The sequence below is a fragment of the Pristiophorus japonicus genome, chromosome 4, assembly GCF_044704955.1.
Source record: "Pristiophorus japonicus isolate sPriJap1 chromosome 4, sPriJap1.hap1, whole genome shotgun sequence".
NCBI lineage: Eukaryota > Metazoa > Chordata > Chondrichthyes > Pristiophoridae > Pristiophorus > Pristiophorus japonicus.
The window spans coordinates 268,353,887-268,374,866 of NC_091980.1; the positions used below are offsets into that span (position 1 = coordinate 268,353,887).

Below are 20,980 nucleotides of genomic sequence, written 5' to 3' on the forward strand. Positions count from 1 at the left end.
ATTTTGTGGCAAAAGGACTTGGGGGTTAACAGGGAGAGAGCCAAGCCAAAGCACAGCCAAGGTGCAAGGGCTATTGGCACTTAAGTCTGGGGAGAGCTAAGCCAGAGCACATACTGCAAAGATAATCGGCACAAAGGACTTGGGGGAGAGTGATGTTATATATGCAGACGATAGATATACTCTTTGTGTAGTCACTGTATAGTTGCATAAGATGGAGACTTGTTACCTGATGTACTATCAATAAGATTTACACTGTGTATATACTATGCTGGCACCACTAGACGGTGCAACTGGTGGAGACCGGGGTTTCCTGCCCCTGTGGCAGAGGCTGTCCACCAGAGGGCACTTCGGTGGGAGACCTGAGGGTCACCTGCATAGGTGTGCAGGGCCCAGTATAAAAGGCTGCCCACCATGCTTGTGCCTCACTCTGGAGTCATGAATAAAGGACCAAGGTCACTACAGTTTGAGTACAACACATTGCCTCATGGAGTCATTCATAAGTACATTACAGACATAACAATACCCCCATTTGTCTCAATTTGTGCCATCAACTCAGCTCTTTTGTTACAAATGCCACGTGCATTTAGACAAAGTGCCTTTAAATTTGTTATTTTACCCTTTTTTTCTGCTTGTTTCCTCTCTCCTTCAAACTCACTTTCTTTATTTTGCTTTCTAATTTCCGCTTTTCTCCCCTCCGAGTCAACGCAGAGGATTGTGATCCTGGTGGATGAACTAGTAATATGTAGTGTGATCGTTAAACCTTTTGCTAATAAACCAACGAGTTCTTAATAGCAATGTGTTGCTATGAAGTCTTAAGCAAGATCATCATAGGCAGTCCCTCGGAATCGAGGAAGACTTGCTTCCACTCCTGAAGTGAGTTCTTTGGTGGCTAAACAGTGCAATACAAGAGCCACAGACTCGGTCACAGATGGGACAGATAGTCATTGAGGGAAGGGGTGGGTGGGACTGGCACGCTCTTTCCGCTGCCTGCACATGATCTCTGCACGCTCCCAGCGTTGAGACTCGAGATGCTCAGCGCTCTCCCGAATGCACTTTCTCCACTTAGGGCGGTCTTTGGCCAGGGACTCCCAGGTGTCAGTGGGGATGTCGCACTTTATCAGGGAGGCTTTGAGGGTAGCCTTGTAACGTTTCCGCTGCCCACCTTTGGCTCGTTTGCCATGAAGGAGCTTTGGGAGTCTCGTGTTTGGCCTGCCCAGCAGAGCTGATCGAGTGTGGTCAGTGCTTCAATGCTGGGGTGTTTGTTAGCCTGGACGAGGACACTAATGTTGGTGCGCCTGTCTTGCCAGGGGATTTGTAGGATCTTGCGGAGACATCGTTGGTGATATATCTCCAGGGGGCCGAAATTCTGCAGCCCGCTGCCGCGGACTGCCGCCCACTCCCGCCGACATTCCCCCTGCAGATCCGCCCAGTGCCACCTTGGAGGTGGCCTGGAACGGGTGGGAGGGGAGAGCCACTGGGAGCTGCCCGTTGACATCAGCGGATGGCTGAGTGGCTCAACTGAGCTCCTGCCCGCCGAGCTCCCAGATTCCTGTGGGCGGGAGTCGGCGGCAGAACGGGGGTGGACTGCTGGCTAAAGGCTGGTCTGAACCCGACAGTAAGTCTGAAGAACCTGAAAAAAAAGGTTAAGTGAACATTTAAAAATAAAATTTCAACAGTGACATACCTGCATGGGGTCCCGTGAAGGTCTTCAGATAGGTTTTGTATTTTTTATTTGTGATTTTTTTTTTCAGGTCTTCGACCCTCCGTGGGCCCGACTCCATCCTCGGCGGCACTTGGACGGCAAGTGTCTCTGCCGCCGAGAATGAGAGCTCCCGCCCTTGAAGCAAATACATTACATCAGCCAGTGATTATTATGTTTGGAGTGTTCCATCTCTACAACATCTTTGTACAGAGCTTTGAACCAAATGCTTCAGTACATGAACTAGATCAAGATAGGTAATAATCCAAACTTTAATAATGTGTGGCATTTAATATATGTTTCCAGACTATAGATATAAAATATACAAACTATGGCCCACATCCAGCGTGAGAGTCATGGATAACTGGCCATCAAAGTTTAGGTAACTTGGTTTCTCTTGCATTTACGTTTCTCACTCTGTTGATTTCTTATTTGAATTTCACAGGCCTGGAGTCCAGGCAAGGTCTGCTCTGAGCACTGCTCTCTTAGTGGATACATTCTAAATCTGAATGCCAGGGTCTGTTGGTGTAAGACACACACAAATTATTGGGAACATTTATTTAAAAACTTCATATATGCCCAAGGGTATGAAGATAAAACATTAGGACACTCCTGCTACAGATCAGTTGCATACAACAAAATAAAATATGGATGCAATTCAATTGCATAGCCACTAGATGGTACTATAAACTATTAATCCCTCTCAATACATAGATGCAAGTGAAGAACTAGGGGCCGATTTTCAGGAAGGCCTTCGCCCGCCCAAAGTGCTGTCGATGGCCGCCGAGGTACCAGATGGTACTTTGGGCGGGATATTCATGAAGAAGGTCCCTTGAAGGTCGGTGGGCAGCAAATGGAAGACGTACGCCGCCAATCTGGGCTGCGGCTCTCATTCTCGGCGGCAGAGACGTTTGATGCCCAAGTGCCGCCGAGGGTGGAAGACCTGAAAAAAAAAAATCACAAATAAAAAATACAAAAACTATCCAAAGACCTTCAGGGGACCCCATGCAGGTATGTCACTGTTGAAATTTTATTTTTTTAAATGTTCACTTACCATTTTTTTAGATTCTTCAGACTTACTGTCGGGTTCAGACCAGCCTTTAGCCAGTGGTCCACCCCCGTTCTGCCGCCAACTCCCGCCCACAGGAATCTGGGAGCTCGATGGGCGGAAGCTCAGTTGAGCCACTCAGCCGTCCGCTGATGTCAACGGGCAGCTCCCAGTGGCTCTCCCCTCCCGCCCGCTCCAGGCCACCTCCAAGGTGGCACTGGGCGGATCTGCAGGGGGAATGTCGGTGGGAGTGGGCGGCAGTAGGCTGCTGAATTTCGGCCCCCTGGAATGTGCATTTGCAATGATGAAAATCAGCTGAAACAGGGCCGATGCAACTCAATCATGAGGGTATAGAACAAGTGGGTCCACATTCCATTTGCACCAGGAGTTTCAACACACTCAATATTTATAGAATACCCTTTATTATTAAAAACACTTAATAAATTTGGCTCAATTTGGTCTCCTAAGTTTCCAAATTGTAAGATAGACTGAAATTAGCCTAAGTGGGAAAATTGGAATTTCTGCTAACAGCAATAATAACATTTAAGAACAAAAGCCACCCACCAAACCCAAAGCTCTGTAGTGATCAAGGCCACTATCAATGGTAGAGCCACTTGCATGATTCCATTTTGTTACAACACCAATATTTTATGCTTCCCTTTTCTTTGGCTGGGCATATTCTCTCTTGTTGTACAGTACAAAGGCGGCAGTGATGAAATGTTTCAGTTAAGAAGCTGCAAGCGATCCAGCTTTGTTAATCAATAAAAATCATTTTTAACTTTTTCAATTACAGCATTATGATGGGCAAGGTGCCCAAGTTATTTTTTATATGGAAGGGGAGGAGCCCAGAACAACATTACAAATATTTCTTTCAATGCAATTGCCATATCTGTGTTATATCAGGAAGGCCAATCCACTCCTCTGCAATTATGATGGAAATATGCGCTGAAAGCCCATTAAAAGAAACGAAAGACTTGCATTTATATAGCGCCTTTCATGACCACCAGACGTCTAAAGCACTTTACAGCCAATGAAATATTAACGTCTCATCCAATAGATGGCACTTCCAACAGCGCAGCACTCCCTCAGCACTGCACTGGAGTGTCAGCCTAGATTTGTGTGCTTAAGTCCCTGGAGTGGAACTTGAACCCACAACCTTCTGACTCGGCGAGTGTGCTACCAATTGAGCCACAGCTGACATATTATAATCAGATGAATATTAATCATCTCTCCAAAAAGAATAATTGAACTAGTGGCTGAAGAAGGTGACATCAGTGCAGGCACTAATGCATCATAAGAGATTAGAACTTGGCTCTGGATGTTTAGTCCTTCTATGCACTAGATCTTATTGGACATTTGAATATCAAAGTACATTCAGAATTAAAGGAAACCTCTGCAAGTCCACTAGATGGCACCGACGTATTGTAATGTAGAAACAGAAAAATAGTGCCATTCGCTGCAAAATCCAATTTCTCAAATTGAATTAAGCAAAGCTTGATTCAAAATATGTATATGAAAATTTACAGCACAACCAGGTTCACAGTAAAGCTCACTCTACTCTGCCCAACAATGTAGCCTGGTCCCAACCTAAGGAACGCTGTTTAGGTTGGTACTAAGATTTTAAAAAACATTATTTCCCATACCAGCCATCCCGATGTCCCCAACTTAGTGCAACCCTATGCCAAACTGCAACCAGTATTGAGCTGTAAAGCAATTAAATAGTGGAATGAGATTATTTCAACTGAGAGAAAAAGGAAACTTATTCAACCATTTTGGAAAGAAATTTAATCCAGATCCCAGAGTTCAAAAGGTAGTGTGCTGACCCATAGTTTCACAAGGCTTCACAGCTCAATTACTGGAAAAAGAAAAACATTTCCTAATTTTATCAGGCAGAAAACTCTCTATTGGCTGGAATCATACCTAGCACAAAGGAGACGGTTGTGGTTGTTGGCGGTCAATCATCTCAGCCCCAGGACATCACTGCAGGCATTCCTCAGGGAAGAGTCCTAAGGCCAACCATCTTCAGCTGCTTCATCAATGACCTTCCCTCCATCATTAGATCAGAAATGGGAATGTTCACTGATGATTGCACAGTTTGCAACTCCTCAGAAAATGAAGCAGTCCATGCCAGCATGCCGCAAGACCTGGATGACATTCAGGCTTAGGCTGATTAAGTGGCAAGTATCATTCGCACCACACAAGTGCCAGGCAATGACCATCTCCAACAAGCGAGAGTTTAACCACCACCCTTTGACATTCAACGGCATTACCATTGCCGAATCCCCCATCAATATCCTGCGAGTCATCATTGACCAGAAACTGGACTAGCCACATAAATACTGTGGCAACAAGAGCGGGTCAGAAGCTGGGTATTCTGTGGCGAGTGTCTCGCCTCCTGACTCTTCAAAGCCTTTCCACCATCTACAAGGCACAAGTCAGGAATGTGATGGAATACTCTCCACTTGCCTGGATGAGTGCAGCTCCAACAACACTCAAGAAGCTCAACACCATCCAGGACAAAGCAGCCCGCTTGATTGTCATCCCATCCTTAAACATTCACTCCATCCACGACCGGCGCACCGCAGCTCCAGTGTGTACCATCTACAAGGTGCACTGTAGCAACTCGCCAAGGCTTCCGACTGAACTCCCAAACCCACAACCTCTGCCACTTAGCAGGTGCATGGGAACACCACCACCTCAAAATTCCCCTCCAAGTCACACACCATCCTGACTTGGAAGTATATCGCCGTTTCTTCATCTTCGCTGGGTCAAGATCCTGGAACTCCCTCCCAAACAGCACTGTGGAAGTACCTTCACCACAAGGACTGCAGCGGTTCAAGAAGGTGGCTCACCACCACCTTCTCAAGTGCAATTAAGGATGGGCAATAAATGCCAACCTTGCCCACATCCCGGAATAAATGAAAAAAAATCTGAATCTAATATTATGCACAAAGTTATGGCATTACTTTAACATAGTTTTGGTTGATTTGTTTGGCACAAACTTATAAAAGTACATTTAAATGCAAAATGTGAATATTATACAATAGAATAGTAACCTTTTTAGCAGGCAAATAATTACTTACTTTCAACAACCATTTGCATATTTTGATGAATGCCTTGTATATTTTCACGTCAGCACTGTATCTGGTCTCAGGTGCATGAATTGATTTAAAAGAACACTAGGCATAAGACTTTAATCAATCAGTGTTCAATTCCTACAGTGTCTGGACGTCACACATTTCATCTTAAACTAGCAACTTATTTGAAAAAAATGTGAAAGGAGGGAATGAGAGAAAATACTTAGTTATTGCAATATGCTCGGCATCAGGGAATTAAGCAAATCAGATACTGGGATGTATTCGAAGGTCAATATTGAGCCGAAGTAGTAAATTAATCCAGTCACTTTGTAAATCATTGGTATGACCACACTTAGAATACTGTGTACAGTTCTGGTCACCACAGTATAAAAATATTACCGGTATTGAAAGGATGCAGATGAGAAATGACTGAAGGGATGAAGAGATTGGGTTAAGTGGAGCGATTGGGTATGTTGTCGCTGGAAAAGAGAAGGCTTGAGAGGTAATATGATTGCTGTTTTTAGAATTCTAAAGAGACTTGATAATGCAGATTGTGACAAGCTGTTTCACCTTGTCCAGAGCAGCAGAACCAGGGGGCATGGACCCAGCTTGAAGTGGGGGAGGGGTTAAATTCAAAATGAATCTGCGGAAACATTATTTTAGCGAGCGAGTGGCCAATCTATGGAACAGGGAGATAGTGGAAGCAGTTAGTACTGATTCATTCAATGCAAATTAGGTGGATTTCTTTCAGAAAATAACATTTTGGGATACTGTCTATGATTAACTTGAGACATGACACATGGTAAATTTAGCATGCTTGAGGGAAACAGGCGACCTAAGACCTATGGTACCCAAAGCTCGCCACCACTGGGTGTTCCCTCGCCTCCTGTCTGGGTCTGTTGTCAACTAATTGATTGATTATCGATTGATTGCTAGGATTAGTCAACAACTCCATTATCATTGTATCAGGATGGTAGAAGGCGAACTAGATGAATTTTCCCATTTCACACACCAGTCCTTCCTATAATTGGTGGTGCGGGAAATATTCCATTCTGGATTGTGGTTAATCAAAACACTGTAGCTCTCTGTCCATTTCTATATGCACACTGAAGATTATCAATTACAGAATTATGTAATGGGATGGACAGATCAATAGATGCTCACAAGTATAACCTGAAGATATATTAAAACAAATTATACTTTCTCCTTGTTAACAGATTAATTATTCACCTTCAAACTTCACAGCCATAACCCAAGGATGAATACAACAAGCAATCTGTTTACAAAAATACATAGTTCACAAAACACATCCACGTGAAAAACATTGAAACTGGTGTCAAAATGTAGATTTTAATGAACAAAAATCATTATTTGGATGGGATAAAAATAAATTGAATTTAACTGTCTATTCTAAGTTTGGTTAGTAAACTAAAAACATCACTCACTTATATTTATCGTCTTTCAAGTAATTATTAATATTTCAGAATGTTTATATTGAATTTTGTGTTTAATGTAAATTAGCTAAACACTTTTCAATGTATGTTATATTTTTCATAGTACAAGTAGTTCTTAGTATATAAGAATATAAGAATTAGGAGCAGGAGCAGGCCATACAGCCCTTCGCGCTTGCTCCGCCATTCAATAAGATCATGGCTGATCTTCGACCTCAACTTCACTTTCCCGCCCGATCCCCATATCCCTTGATTCCAATAATCTATCTATCTCAGTTGTGAATATACTCAATGATGCAGCATCCGCAGCACTTTGGGGTACAGAATTCCAAATATTCACAACCCTCAGTGAAGAAATTCCTCTCATCTCAACTTAAATGGCCCACCCCTTATCGTGAGACTATGCCCCCTAGTTCTAAACTCTCCAGCCAGGGGAAACAACCTCTCAACATCTACCCTGTCAATCCCCCTCAGTATCTCTCATTCTTCTAAACTCAAAAGAGTATAGGCCCAATCTACTTAATCTCTCATCATAGGACAACACTCTCATCCCAGGGAACTTTTGTTGCACCGCCTCTAAGGCAAGGATGTCCTTCCTCAGATAAGGAAAGCAAAACTGTGCACAGTATTCCAGGTGTGGTCTCGCCAAAGCCCTGTACAATTGTAGTAAGACTTCCTTACTCTTATACGCCAACCCCCTTGCAATAAAGGTTAACATGTCATTTGCCTTCCTAATTGCTTGCTATAACTGCATGCTAACTTTGTGTTTCCTGTATGCGAACACCTAAATTTCTCTGAACTCTAAAATGTAATAGTTTCTCACCATTTCAAAAAATATTCTGTTTTTATATTTTTCCTACCAAATTGAATAACCTCACATTTCCTCGCATTATACTCCATCTGCCTCCTTATTGCCCTGTCTATATACCTTTGCAGGCTCTTTGTGTCCTCCACACAGCTTACTTTCCCACCTAGCTTTGTATCGTCATCAAACTTGGACACATTACACTCGGTCCCTTCATCCAAGTCATTAATATAAATTGTGAATATCTAGGCCCACGCACTGATCCTTGCAGCGCCCCACTAGTTACAGCCTGCCAACTGGAAAATGACCCATTTCGCCTTACTCTTTTTTCTGTCCATTAACTAATCCTATATCCATGAGCCCTTATCTTGCGTAACAACCTTTTCTGTGCTTTCTTATCAAATGCCTTTTGGAAATTGAAATATACTATATCCATTGGTTCTCCTTTAACTACCCTGCTGGTTACACCCTCAAAAAACTAATAAATTTGTTAAACATGATTTCCTTTTCATAAAACCATGTTGACTCTGCCTAATCATATGATTTTCTAAGTGCCCTGTTGCCACTTCCTTGATAATGGATTCCAGCATTTCCCCGATGACTGATGTCATGCTAACTGGCCTGTAGTTCCTGGTTTTCTCTCTCCCTCCTTTCTTGAATAGCAGGTTTACATTTGCTATCTTCCAATCAGCTGAAACTGTTCCTAGAACTTGGAGAATTTTGGAAGATCAAAACCAATGCATCCATTATCTCTGCAGCCACCACTTTTAGAACCCTAGGATGTAGGCCATCAGGTCCAGGGGATTTGTTGGCTTTTAGTCCCATTAGTTTCTCAAGTACTTTTTCTCCACTGATATTAATTACTTTAAGTGCCACACTCTTATTAGCCCCTTGATTCCCCACTATTTTGGTATGCTTTTTGTGTGAAGACAGATACAAAATACTTTTTTAAAGTCTCTGCCATTTTCTGATTTCCCATTATAATTTCACCTGTCTCCGCCTCTAAGGGACCAATGCTTACTTTTGCTACTCTCTTCCTTTTTACATACTTGTAGAAACTCTTACAATCTGATTTTATATTTTTTGCTAGTTTACTCTCATTCTATTTTCTCCATTTTTAACAATTTTTTGCTCCCTTTGCTGGTTTCGAAAGGTCTCCCAATACTCAGGCTTACTACTATTTTTCACAACATTATAAGCCTCTTCTTATAATCTAATAATATGCTTAACTTCTTCAGTTAGCCATGGATGGATCACTTTTCCCATGAAGTGTTTACTTTTCAACAGAATGTATATTCGTTGAGAAGTTTGAAATATTTCTTTAAATGTTTGCTACTCCTTATCTATAGTCATACCTTTTAGTCTAATTTCCCAATCTACCTTAGCCAATTCACCCCCCATACCTATGTAATTGGCTTTGTTTAAGTTTAAGACTCTTGTTTTGGATTTTGGTATTTCACTCACAAACCCAATCTGAAAATCTATCATATTATGATCACTCTTCCCCTGAGGATCCATTACTAATTAACATTACACAATACGATATGTAAAATAGCCTGTTCCCTGGTTGGTTCCATAATGTATTGTTCTAGGAAACTGTCTTGAATGCATTCCATGAACTCGTCTAACAGACCATCTTTGCCAATTTGATTTGCTCAGTCTAAAGGAAGATTAAAGTCCCCATGATTATTGTATTACCTTTGTTACAAGCTCCTATTATTTGTTGATTAATGCTCTGTGCAATGGTATAGCTATTGTTGTGGCCTATACACTACGTCCACCAGTGTTTTCTGCCCCTTCTTATTTCTTATCTCCGCCCATACTGATTCTATTTCCTGATCTTCTGAGTCTAGATCCTTTCTCACTAATGTCCTTATATCATCGTTTATTATGCTGGCCAGCCCCCTCCTTTTCCATTCTGCCTGTCTTTTCGAAACATGAAGTACACTGGAATATTGACATTTGCACTCTGACAATGGTCTGTTTTCTTTTATCCAAACAACAAAGACCTACCGATACAACTACGAGTAACCTATTTCTATACTCTTGAACAAAGGAAAACCATATACTGGTAAATGTCAAGTGCTTGCAATCTTTTAAGAAAGGACACACACAAAGAGAACATTGTGATCACCAGGTAATTGCCAGCAGAACTTCACACTACATAAGATGACTAAGGATCTTATCTACCTTAGCTTTAAGTTGTTATCTCGCAACTGTGGTTTTATTTTCTTTAAAACTAATGAGAAATTAGCCTAAAAATTATACTCTGCAATATCATCATGCAAATAAATGCTTTGCCCACTACATTAACAGAGGTCATAACCATTTATCTTAGATGGATTAATACTTCCATTAAAATAAGTACTTGGATTGGAGAAGGGCTAGAAATAGTGTACCCAAATGATCAATGCTGGGTCCACTTTTATTCTTGATAAGCATTTGCACATGGGCGTAGGGAGCATGATATTGAAATTTGCTGATGTAACAAAAACAGGGTTCGCTAACATGAAAGTGATTGTAAAATATCTTTTAACTGTGAAGAAATATGAAGCAATGCATTTTGTAAGGAAAAAGAAGGGGAGTATACACTCAATGGAAAAACACAAAGTTGTAAATGAACAGAGACACCTAGGATGTCAAATACATAATTCAGAAGTACATAAATAGCAATGCAAGTGTATTTGTAAGTTAATAACAGTGTAATTTCTAAACTGTCATGTTTCATTCATGTTGCAGCTAGATTAGTTCAGTAGACTTTGAATCACTCATATCTGGGATTTCCTCAGTTATGCCGTGGGGATGAAGGGGCAATAATTTTGTGTCAAATAGAAAAGATTCACTGCACACAATATCTAAATGTCGTTTTTCCTGATATTTGCTCTCAAGTAGCCATTCCACCTGTGTCATGCTCAGAATTTCTTTCACTAGATCTCCATACGATCCCAAAATTCCTGGAGCTTCATAAGGGATGGAGAAAGATGCGCAACTGCAACTGGAGCAGACACAGTGTATGGATGCAAATGAAGTGAAATGCCTGTCCGTGTGGCCCTCGGGCACTCCACTGGTGTTAGGTTTGTCGTAGGAACCCCCCACCTCTGATTCAAGGGTCTGAGGGGTTCTAAGCAGCATCGAAGAGGATACCAAAGGTAAAACATATCCAGCAGATCTTCAGGCTTTGGCCTCAAAGCAGTGCTCAATTTTTCTCTCACTTTTGCTGGTACAAGACCCTGCCAAAGGATGGGCCTGTGCCAGATCTTTGCCCAGGCCATTTTAAAATACCCAGGACAGGAACTTCATGCATACACAAGTCTGGACAGGAGCATTTCAACCAGGAAATTATAGCTCTGTTAGTCTAACATCTGTTGCAGGGAAGCTATTGGAATCTATAATTATGGATGGAGTGACTGAGCACTTTGAGAAAGTTGAGCTGATTAGAGAGAGCCAACATGGATTTGTAAAGGGTACGTCATATCTAATGAACCTAACTGAATTTATTGAGGTAGTAACTAAAGTAGTAGACAGGGGAATGTCTATGGGTGTAGTTTATATGGACTTCCAGAAGGCATTAGATAAGGCTTCACACAAGAGCTAAAATTAAATCTCATGGAATGAAAGGCAAATTATTGACCTGGTCAGGAAATTGGTTAGGCAGTAGAAGAGAGAGAGTAAGGATAATGAATTGGAAGGAAGTGAGTAGTGGTATCCCACAAGGATCTGTGCTGGGTCCTTAACTATTCACTACATTTATTAATTACTTGGATAACACAATAGAGAGCCATATTTTCAAGTTTACTGATGACACAAAGATAGGTGGTGTAACGTATGTACCTGAGAGTATGCTCACAGGTTTGTAGAGCTGTTGAGAAGGGGCTGCTCCTCAAATTCTGGTTGCACTTCAGTCCCACGCTCCTGATCTTTGGGGAGTGGGCAGGTTGGAAAGCCTCCTCAGAGGACTACTCCTGGGCATGGCCAAGGTGGCCATTAACCGGTCCAGGCAGCAGACGGTCGAGGGAGTCGTTCAACCCGACTGCCTGCCTCTCTTTCGCGGTTACATTCGAGCCAGGGTGTCCCTGGAGATAGAGCATGTGGTGTCCACCGGTACGCTCGCAGACTTCCGCAAGAGGTGGGCGCCGGAGGGATTGGAGTGCATCATCACCCCCGGCAACAAAATTTTAATTTGAACCATTATTGTAAAAAGTTAATTTGTTTAATTTGTCGGTTTTAGTGCCTCTTTAATAAGTGTACTTGAGTTATTGTTTCAACTTAAAATAGTTGTAGTGATGTTGAGCTGGGAGTGGCTTAGCCAGTCATGTGATGTTCACAAGACTCAATAAAACCCCATCCAGTTATGTTCAGGGGATCCATGACAAGCCTGGTGGATGAACTGGTAATGTGTAGTGTGATTGTTAAACCTTTTGCTAATAAACCAACTAGTTCTTAAGAATTTATAGCAACACATTGCTATTAAGCAAAGATCCCATGAAGCAAATACATTACAGGTGGCATAGTAAGTAGTGCAGACAAGAGCATACAATTACAAAGAGAGATTGATAGAGTAAGAGAGTGGGTGAAACTGTGGCAGATGGATTTCAACGTAGGTAAGTGTGAGGTAATCCATTTTGGACCAAAAAAAAGGACAGATCACTAAAATGTAGCAGTTAGGTACAAAAATCATCAAAAAAGCTAATGGAATGTTAGCCTTTATAACTAGCGGACAGGAATATAGAGTAGAGGAAGATTTTTACAGCCATTCAAAGCCCTGGTTAGACCACATCTGGAGTACTGTGTACTGTTCTGGGCACCGTACCTTAGGAAAGGATATATTGGCCTTGGAAGGAGTGCAGTGCAGATTCACCAGAATGTGATAAGGGCTTCAAGGGTTAGATTTTAAGGAGAGACTACAGAAACTAGATTTGTATTCCCTTGAATATAGAAGGTTATGGGGAGACTTGATTGTGGTTTTCAGGATTTTGAAAGGAATAGGGTAGAGAGAGAAGCTTTTTCCGCTGGAGGGGGAATCTAGGACAAGAAGACATATCCTTTAAAATCAGAGCCAGGTCATTCAGGAGAGAAATTAGGAAACCCTTCTTCACACAAAGGGTAATAAAAGTGTAGAACTCTCTCCCACAAAAAGCAGATGTTAGCTCAATTAATCATTTTAAAGCTGTGATCAATAGATTTTGCTAGACAAGGGTCTGAAAGGATATAAAGCCAAGACAGGTGGATGGAGTTAAGGTACAGATTAGCCATAATCTCATTGAATGGCAAACAGGCCCTGCTCCTGTTCAATGATGGGGCAGATCAGGCCAGGAAAACGGGTCCCATTATTTACTTGATAGTGGTTAAAAAGCACAGCAATTCTCAAAATAAGCAATTAATTAAATGTCACATTCTGCAGATTAAAGTAATACACATATTAAATTAATTATCCAAAATGATTCTCGCCCCAGTTGTATCTAATTAGTCTGACAGTAATTCCACTAATAAGAATAGACGGGCTGAGATTGACAGTTATTCTTGCCAACTTTCAAGTCTTCAACTATGGGGATATAGAATGGCAAAGAGGGATAACAGAGCACATTAACGTAATGTGTGCCCCAGAGCTGCACCTTTAAAAACATTTTCAAAAGACGGAACAGCCACCTGTCAAATAAAAGTGCATCGCCTCATAAATAATTTAAGTTATACATTTCACTTAACTTGCTTCACCTGAATGGGAGCTGGGCATTATACAACACATTTGAATTCTCAGGGTATGAGACATGGTGAGGCTTGGGGGGGGGGATCAATCTGCTGAAACTAAAATAAATGTTAACATAAAATATTAAATAACAATCAAAAATCAAGAAATCAGATTATTTTTGAACATTTCTACATTAAAAGGAAACTTATGGATAGGTAAATTAAATTACATTTCTAAATTAGTGAAAGATGAAGACCATTTAAAATGAATTACTAATATCAGAGTAATGTCTAAAATTACCTGTTTTCTTATTTAGTACCAGCAGAAACGGCTCAGAAGTAATGGGCTGGCTACTCCCCAAATCCTTTCCAGTCTTGGCTCCATCTGAGGTTTTGCTATCACTTATTTTTCTTGATGTTTCTTCAGAGACCTCTTCAGGAGATGGTTCTTCAACCACTACCTCAGGTGTAATGAAAGCTGCTGAATAATTCAGAGGGCTGGGAGGCTCAGCCGTGTCTGCATCTGTTCCATTTGTGCTTTTGAGAATGCAAGATGCAGGATACTCAGCTGATCGACTTGGCTGACGATCTGATTCTTGCTGGTTGTCCATTGTTAAGGCTTTTCCATCAGATTCTCTCCCCATGTGGTCAGATTTCATGGGGGAGTCTTGTTCTCTTTGGAGATTCTCTTCAGATGCTGATGAAGCGTCATATGGATCAATGATGAGCTCACTGTCGAGCTCAGCTTCACGTTCCTCTCTCAGAATGCTGTACTGGACGGAAGAAACAGAAGAAGGTGGAGTTCCACCAACCTGTCTGAATGTCATATAGCTGCAACCTTCAGCTTCTTCCACAAAAAGTGACTCATCTGGCACTAGCTCTATCTCAGAATCTCCAGATTCAGCACTGCTGGCCTCAAGGTCTAATGTTGTTGCTGGGAGCTTTGGCAAATTCTGCTCAGACTCATCTAGTTTTGTTAAGGTAGCACTAAGGGACCTCTCCTCTGCTGTGGCATTTAAAGAAAAACAGTGAGTTTGCTCCGAAGTCTTGAAAGCAGTGGGGCGTTCCTCCTCCAGTAAATGGTAAGCAGCTTCAATCTGTGAATCAGATTCTTCTGCAATCATAAATGCAGACAAAAAATATGCTCAGTGAGCACACAAAGTTACTTTCTTTTTGCTGTTGCAATAGCACATCATCTAATACATCATTTATGATCAGAACCACTTATGTTAAGTTTTGTTACTTTTAAAGCTCAGTAGTATATTGAAGGAAGAGCGAGACTGGAGATACATCCTGATAAAACAACCACTTCTTGCCAATGTATTTTTGTATCACACAGCCATCAAGATGGTGGGCAAGCATTCTGCAATGCACCTTTCCAATACTCTCTTTGGCCATTGGGAGACATGCAAGAACAACCCAGCAATGGCAACTCCATTCATTTTTCCCTACCCATTTTAGGGAGGTACCATAGTATACAGCCAGCACTTCCCCACTTGGCAACAGGGTGCAACAGAGAATTCAACCATTGGCCATTCCACATGTGGCATTCCCTAACAATCCTACTGTCATTTCTAGTTCTTCACAGTACAATGCTTAGTGGCTAATTGAGTATTGTCTTTTTCTGGTACTGTCCCACTAGATGTTACATTCATGACAGACTCTGCTCACTGGCATAAAGTGCATTTAAATGGACAAGCTCTGTATTAATTTTAACAGCAGCTCTACTGTTACCAGCAGGGATGCAAAGCTAGGTGGGAATGTAAGTTTTGAGGAGGATGCAAGAGGCTTTAAGGGGATAGAGAGAGGCTAAGTGAATGGGCAAGAATATGGCAAATGAAATGTAATGTGGAGAAATGTGAAGTTATCAACTTTGGTAGGAAAAATAGAAAAGCAGAGTATGTTTTAAATGGTGAAAGATTGGGAAATATTGGTCTTCAGAGGGATCTAGGTGTCCTTGTTAATGAATCACAAAGTTAACATGCAGGTACAGCAAGCAATTAAGAAAGCAAATGGTATGTTGGCCTTTATTACAAGAGGATTTGAGTAGAAGAGTAAAGACATCTTACTGCAATTATATAGGGGCCTGGTGGGACCGCACCTGGAGTATTGTGTACAGTTTTGGACTCCTTACCAAAGGAAGGATATACTAGCCCTAGAGAAAGTGCAACAAAGGTACACCAGACTGATTCCTGGGATGGGGGGATTGTCCTATGAGCAGAGATTGAGTATATTCCCTAGAGTTACCACACGTTAAAAAAAATTCACGCACAGACAGCTTCCACCCCCTCAATTGGAGTTCAGGACTGGAACATCAGGTCCTTCATCGAAACACCTGTGAACTCGTGGAAGCAAGTCATCCTCGTTCGAGGGACCGATGATGATGATGATGATGATGATATGAATGAGAGGTGATCTCATTGAAACATACAAAATTCTTACAGGGCTTGACAGGGTAGATGCAAGAAGGATGTTTCCTCTGGCTGGGGAGTTTAGAACCAGGGGTCAGTGTCTCAGAATAAGGGGTCAGCTATTTAAGAGTGAGATGAGGAGAAACTTCTTCATTCAGATGGTGGTGAATCTTTGGAATTCTCTACCCCAGAGGGTTACGGAGCCTCAGCCTTTGAGTATATTCAAGACCGAGATCGATAGATTGTTAAATATTAAGGGAATCAAGGGATATGGGGACAGTGCAGGAAAGTGGAGTTGAGATGGAAAATCAGCCATGATCTTACTGAATGGCGGAGCAGGCTTGAGGGGCCGAATGGCCTACTCCTGCTCCTAATTCTTATGTTCTTACAATATAAAGCAGGGAATTATAGATAGCTTTCTATCTGCAACATAGAGTATTCCACACTCCCAAAGATTTATTGTCATACTATAATTATTAGAAATCCCCTATTTATACTTTAAGAGCCATTTAAAAAATCTGTAATCTGTATTTTTTTTTTAAGATCCTCCATTGATTTATGAACCAAAAAATGGAAACAGCATTTGGAGCTATTAATCATTCTAATTATTGTATTATGGTGGGATGTGGCTTTCAAATAGAAGATGAGCTGATGTCATGTCCACAAAAGATGAAAAGTATTTAATGGAATGACATCAGGTATTGTATAAACATCAAAAAAATAAGTGCTATCTTTTCAGCTAGTTTACTAACAAAATTTAAGAGCCACACACAGTGCCAAAATGGCATATTTCCCCTCATTTTATAGAATAGAAAATGAAAAATGTACAATAACTAACTTTCAATGAGACTGAAAAACAGCAGTGTATTTACAGAAACACAAGGAATTGTTAGTTTAAAAGTTATAATTAATGACTATAAAACATGAATTATCAATAACAATGAAGGTAAAAGCATTTAAAAAAATTTTACATTTTCCTATCCATTACATTTACTAAAATACTCTGCTTTTGATAATGTTGGCAGCAATACGCACTAGCAATGAAAACTGCCAAGAAGATTGGGTCTTTGTAGCACTAAGTGAACAATGCTTTTTACCCATCAAATCAAGATGCAATGCCCATCCAGTTTTTTTGGCCAAAATAATACACTATATATTATGTACACCACAGTACTATTCTATGAAAGTATAGGATTAAATCAACCCTGCTACGCAAAAGGTATGTGGAGATTGCACAAGCAAGGCCAGCATCTAGCCCCGCTGAAATGCTCCCCATGGTTGAATATTCTGCCAACAACCACCATCAATGCTCAGACGTGAATAGTGCAAGAAAGAGTCCAGAATAATGGAACAGTACCCCAAGCAAAGAATCAGCGCCTTGAGGAGAGAAACGAAGGGGAGATGAGAGAGGGGAAACTGATAGAAAAGTAAAAGCTTGTAGAGCCAGGAAAGGTGAGGAAGAAAGAAGCAACAGCATTAATAGATTTTATAGAAGAAACATTACACATTCTTCATGTGCAACTAAATTATAGATGAAGCAAAGCTATATTTCCACGAGGCATTCTTCCTTGTACAACTAAAGTAAAAATATAAGTTTGGCAAGTTTCCAGAGAATGTGAACCAAGCATGCTGGAACTAATAGCTTTATTTAGTTGTTTGCGGTTGTGGAAGTTGAACCAGATTTGTGATGCACTCTTCAATGGCACTGAAAAAATATGGCACATCAAAACAGCAACTGGCAATGCATTTTATAGATAAATTATAAGGATCTACAAAATAAATTCATGCAAGGGATGGAAAATCTGGACACACTTCAGTCTGTCCTAAGTGAAATCACACCTGCACTTGCATCTCTATCATCATGGGTCTTCAAATTAAAGCTTTGACTGAAGGTAGATAGCTGCTCACAGATATTTTGACAGCCATTGGTGGCGAAATTCCCCAGCGTCCAGTTTGGGGGCAGTAACCCAGTCAGAGAGAGACTTCCTGCGCCCGGCGCAGAAGTCTTACCCGGGCCGCGAAATTGGAGTTACCATCCCTCACAGGAAGTGGAGCTCAATGTCATGTTGGGGTGGTATCTGGGGCACTACTCAGGCAGGATCAGCAGCTCTACGCAGCTTCTCCTTGTATGCTGATGCATTTCAATGTCCCTCCCCACCACAGTCCAGCATCCAAATGGAGTGCCGGGCTGCACGATGGCAGCCTGGACCACGCCATGGAGCCAAAGATGGGCCGACTGGTGAGTCGACCAAAAGGACAAAATGGCGACGCGTGGCATAGCATACCTCCCCTTTAAATTCCGCCTCGTGAGCGAATGTTGGCCCGGTTCGCGACCCGTGAGGCTGGCGCTGACACCACTGGCCAATTTCCGCTGTCGGGCTTGTGCCTCAGCTAACTCCCGTGCAATTTCGCGGGAGCTGGTAGCGCCCCCCCGCGGAAACAGGTTCGTTAGCGCCCCCCCAGAGGCGCACAACATGGGAATTTAGCCCCCATTGTTTTTTACCAAGTCATGACCGGTAATTATATTGCTGACCACTAGTAATCCAAGAATGAAGTCAGTAACCAGCTAAGATGCAACAGTAGTTGGAAGAAATAAACATTAATTCGGCAGAGATTAACTAACAAACTACTAGATTAAATTAAATCTGCCCAGAAGCCGGCCTTAAAGTCGTGGTCAGAGGCTTGATGGCGGTTAAGTAACTTGAACGATTTTAATTACCCACCTGCCTGGTTAAAAAAGTCTCCTATAATTTCTAACACCTATGAGGCAGAGAAAAAGGAAGAGAAAATAAGAGAAGTATAGGGAGATAAAAAGAGAGAGAGTCAGACAGGCAGTTTTTTCATTATTCAGTCTTTTAAAAAAGTCTCTTTGAGGGAAACAGACAAGAAGGAAGAGTTAAAAAGGGAGGAGTGGAGGGAGGGTAAGTGGTTGAGGTATTTTAAAAATCTATTCGCATCAGCCAAGCATGTACCAATCACCGTGCGCTCACGTTAGCAAGCACAAAGATGCATAGTTTTTCCTTTAAAATTCACATTTGATTTGTGTCCTGTCAGTGGCCACGTTTATGGTGTTTCTTTTTCCCCCCTGCTAGTGAAACCGCTCAGCTGTATAAACAGGACAGGCAAATAAGGAACAGAAATACTACTGTTAGTTATATACAAGAAGCCACAGAATGACAAAAAATCATGACATTTTAGATCAACTAGCCAGAAAAAAGGAAAACATTTAAATGATCAAGTTAAATAAAATGTTGACATACATATACACACACATACACACAAACAGAACAATTACTGTAGTTCAACAAACAAAAGACAATCTGGAAATGATGAGTACACACACCGCCAACCTACTACAGTAACTCACATAACAATTGTTACCTGAACTTGAGGGAGTAGGCGTTTGGGAAATTGGGCTGTCATCATCAGGCTCTGACACAGTCACAGTTGGAACTACATCGGATCCTTGTTTTGGTTTAGTCTCTTGTTCATGTGGAGACTTGCTATTGGGATCTACTATGGTTTCTATCTCAGTGAGTACAACTTGGGCTGGCGAGGCACACGTATCCATAATGTGAATACTGTGCTGGGTGTCCCCCATGTCCCATTTCTCTGAAATATCTTCATCTGAAGGCTCTTCCACATAGGGTGCTGTTGTCGGTTCCTCAGGACTCAGGCATGGGCTCGCTTCTTCGATTAATTTTATCTCCTCAACTGACTTCTTCAGATTTTGTGGGAAGGCTTCTGTGTCAGCTGATGTGTTATCTACAAAAGACATCATCTTCTCTTCCCAGAATGTCTTGGATAACTCCTGAGCTTTTGATTCTCCAGGACGGCACATGTCGATATAGTTTTGGACTTCTACCTTCTCTGACCCTATGGGGTCCACCAATGTTTTGGCCAAATCAATAGAATCCCCTGGTGTCATCTCTATTCCTGAATCTGAGCTGATCATACAGTGAGACTCAAAACTTGGAATGCATCTTGCTGCGCCAATCTCTGGACTATATTCTTCAAAACCTGTTGCGCTAACAAGTGATCCTTCCGTAACTTCTAAAAAGGAAATGAAAAACATGCAACAATGACAATTGTGATTATAGCTCATAATCCAACACGGATTTCCCACTCCCCCCCCAAATGGCTTCTTATGTGAGGTTAAATAGTAGACATGTGTACTGAGGGTTCATTGAAGGTACTCTCTCAAGATTCACACAAGGAGGTTGAAGAAGTAGTATCTATAATGAAGCATCAGGACACCAGTTAACTGTTGATGCACCAGCAAACTTCGTTAAAAGTCCTCAAATACTTTCTAAGCAGGTCAGAGTATTTGAGCTAGAAATCCCTCTTTATAATAAATGAAATGTTTTAAAAATATAATTCTGCTCTATTGAAAGCAATGTTTAACTGAAAAACACATAACCAAGGATAAGATGAAGAAAATATGAGACACATGACAATAGCACAGAGTTACTAATATAATCACATTACAGCATGGTTAAGAGAGTAATAGAGCATTATAGTGCAGAATATATTCAATTGTGGAGTACATAGCTATGGTGTGATGTGTATTATACACAAGACCTTTCATTATATAGACAGCCTTGTTGTCTCACATAAATGGCTTTCTGATACCTCAAATGTTTCACCAGCTCGTCACTGAAATGTCTACATCTGAAATCTCACCATTTACATTCTTAAATAATTAGCCACAACATTAAGGCAAGAATGTTCTTCCAATTTTATTTCTGATATTCTGCTCCTCTATTTATTTTCCTTTTGTTCTGACTTTCATTTTCACTCATGG

The 20,980-nt window shown here is 41.3% G+C and overlaps 1 protein-coding gene across 1 annotated transcript in view; it reads right to left on the reverse strand.

Moving 5' to 3' along the window:
• rtn1a (reticulon 1a) overlaps positions 1–20,980 on the reverse strand; it is a 274,924-nt gene that overhangs the window by 103,289 nt on the left and 150,655 nt on the right. Inside the window, exons 3-4 of the mRNA XM_070879452.1 lie at positions 19,558–20,229; positions 14,067–14,879 (exon numbers count right to left, since the gene is read on the reverse strand). Of these exons, the coding sequence (XP_070735553.1) occupies positions 14,067–14,879; positions 19,558–20,229 (1,485 nt within the window). The remainder of the gene's footprint in view (positions 1–14,066; positions 14,880–19,557; positions 20,230–20,980) is intronic.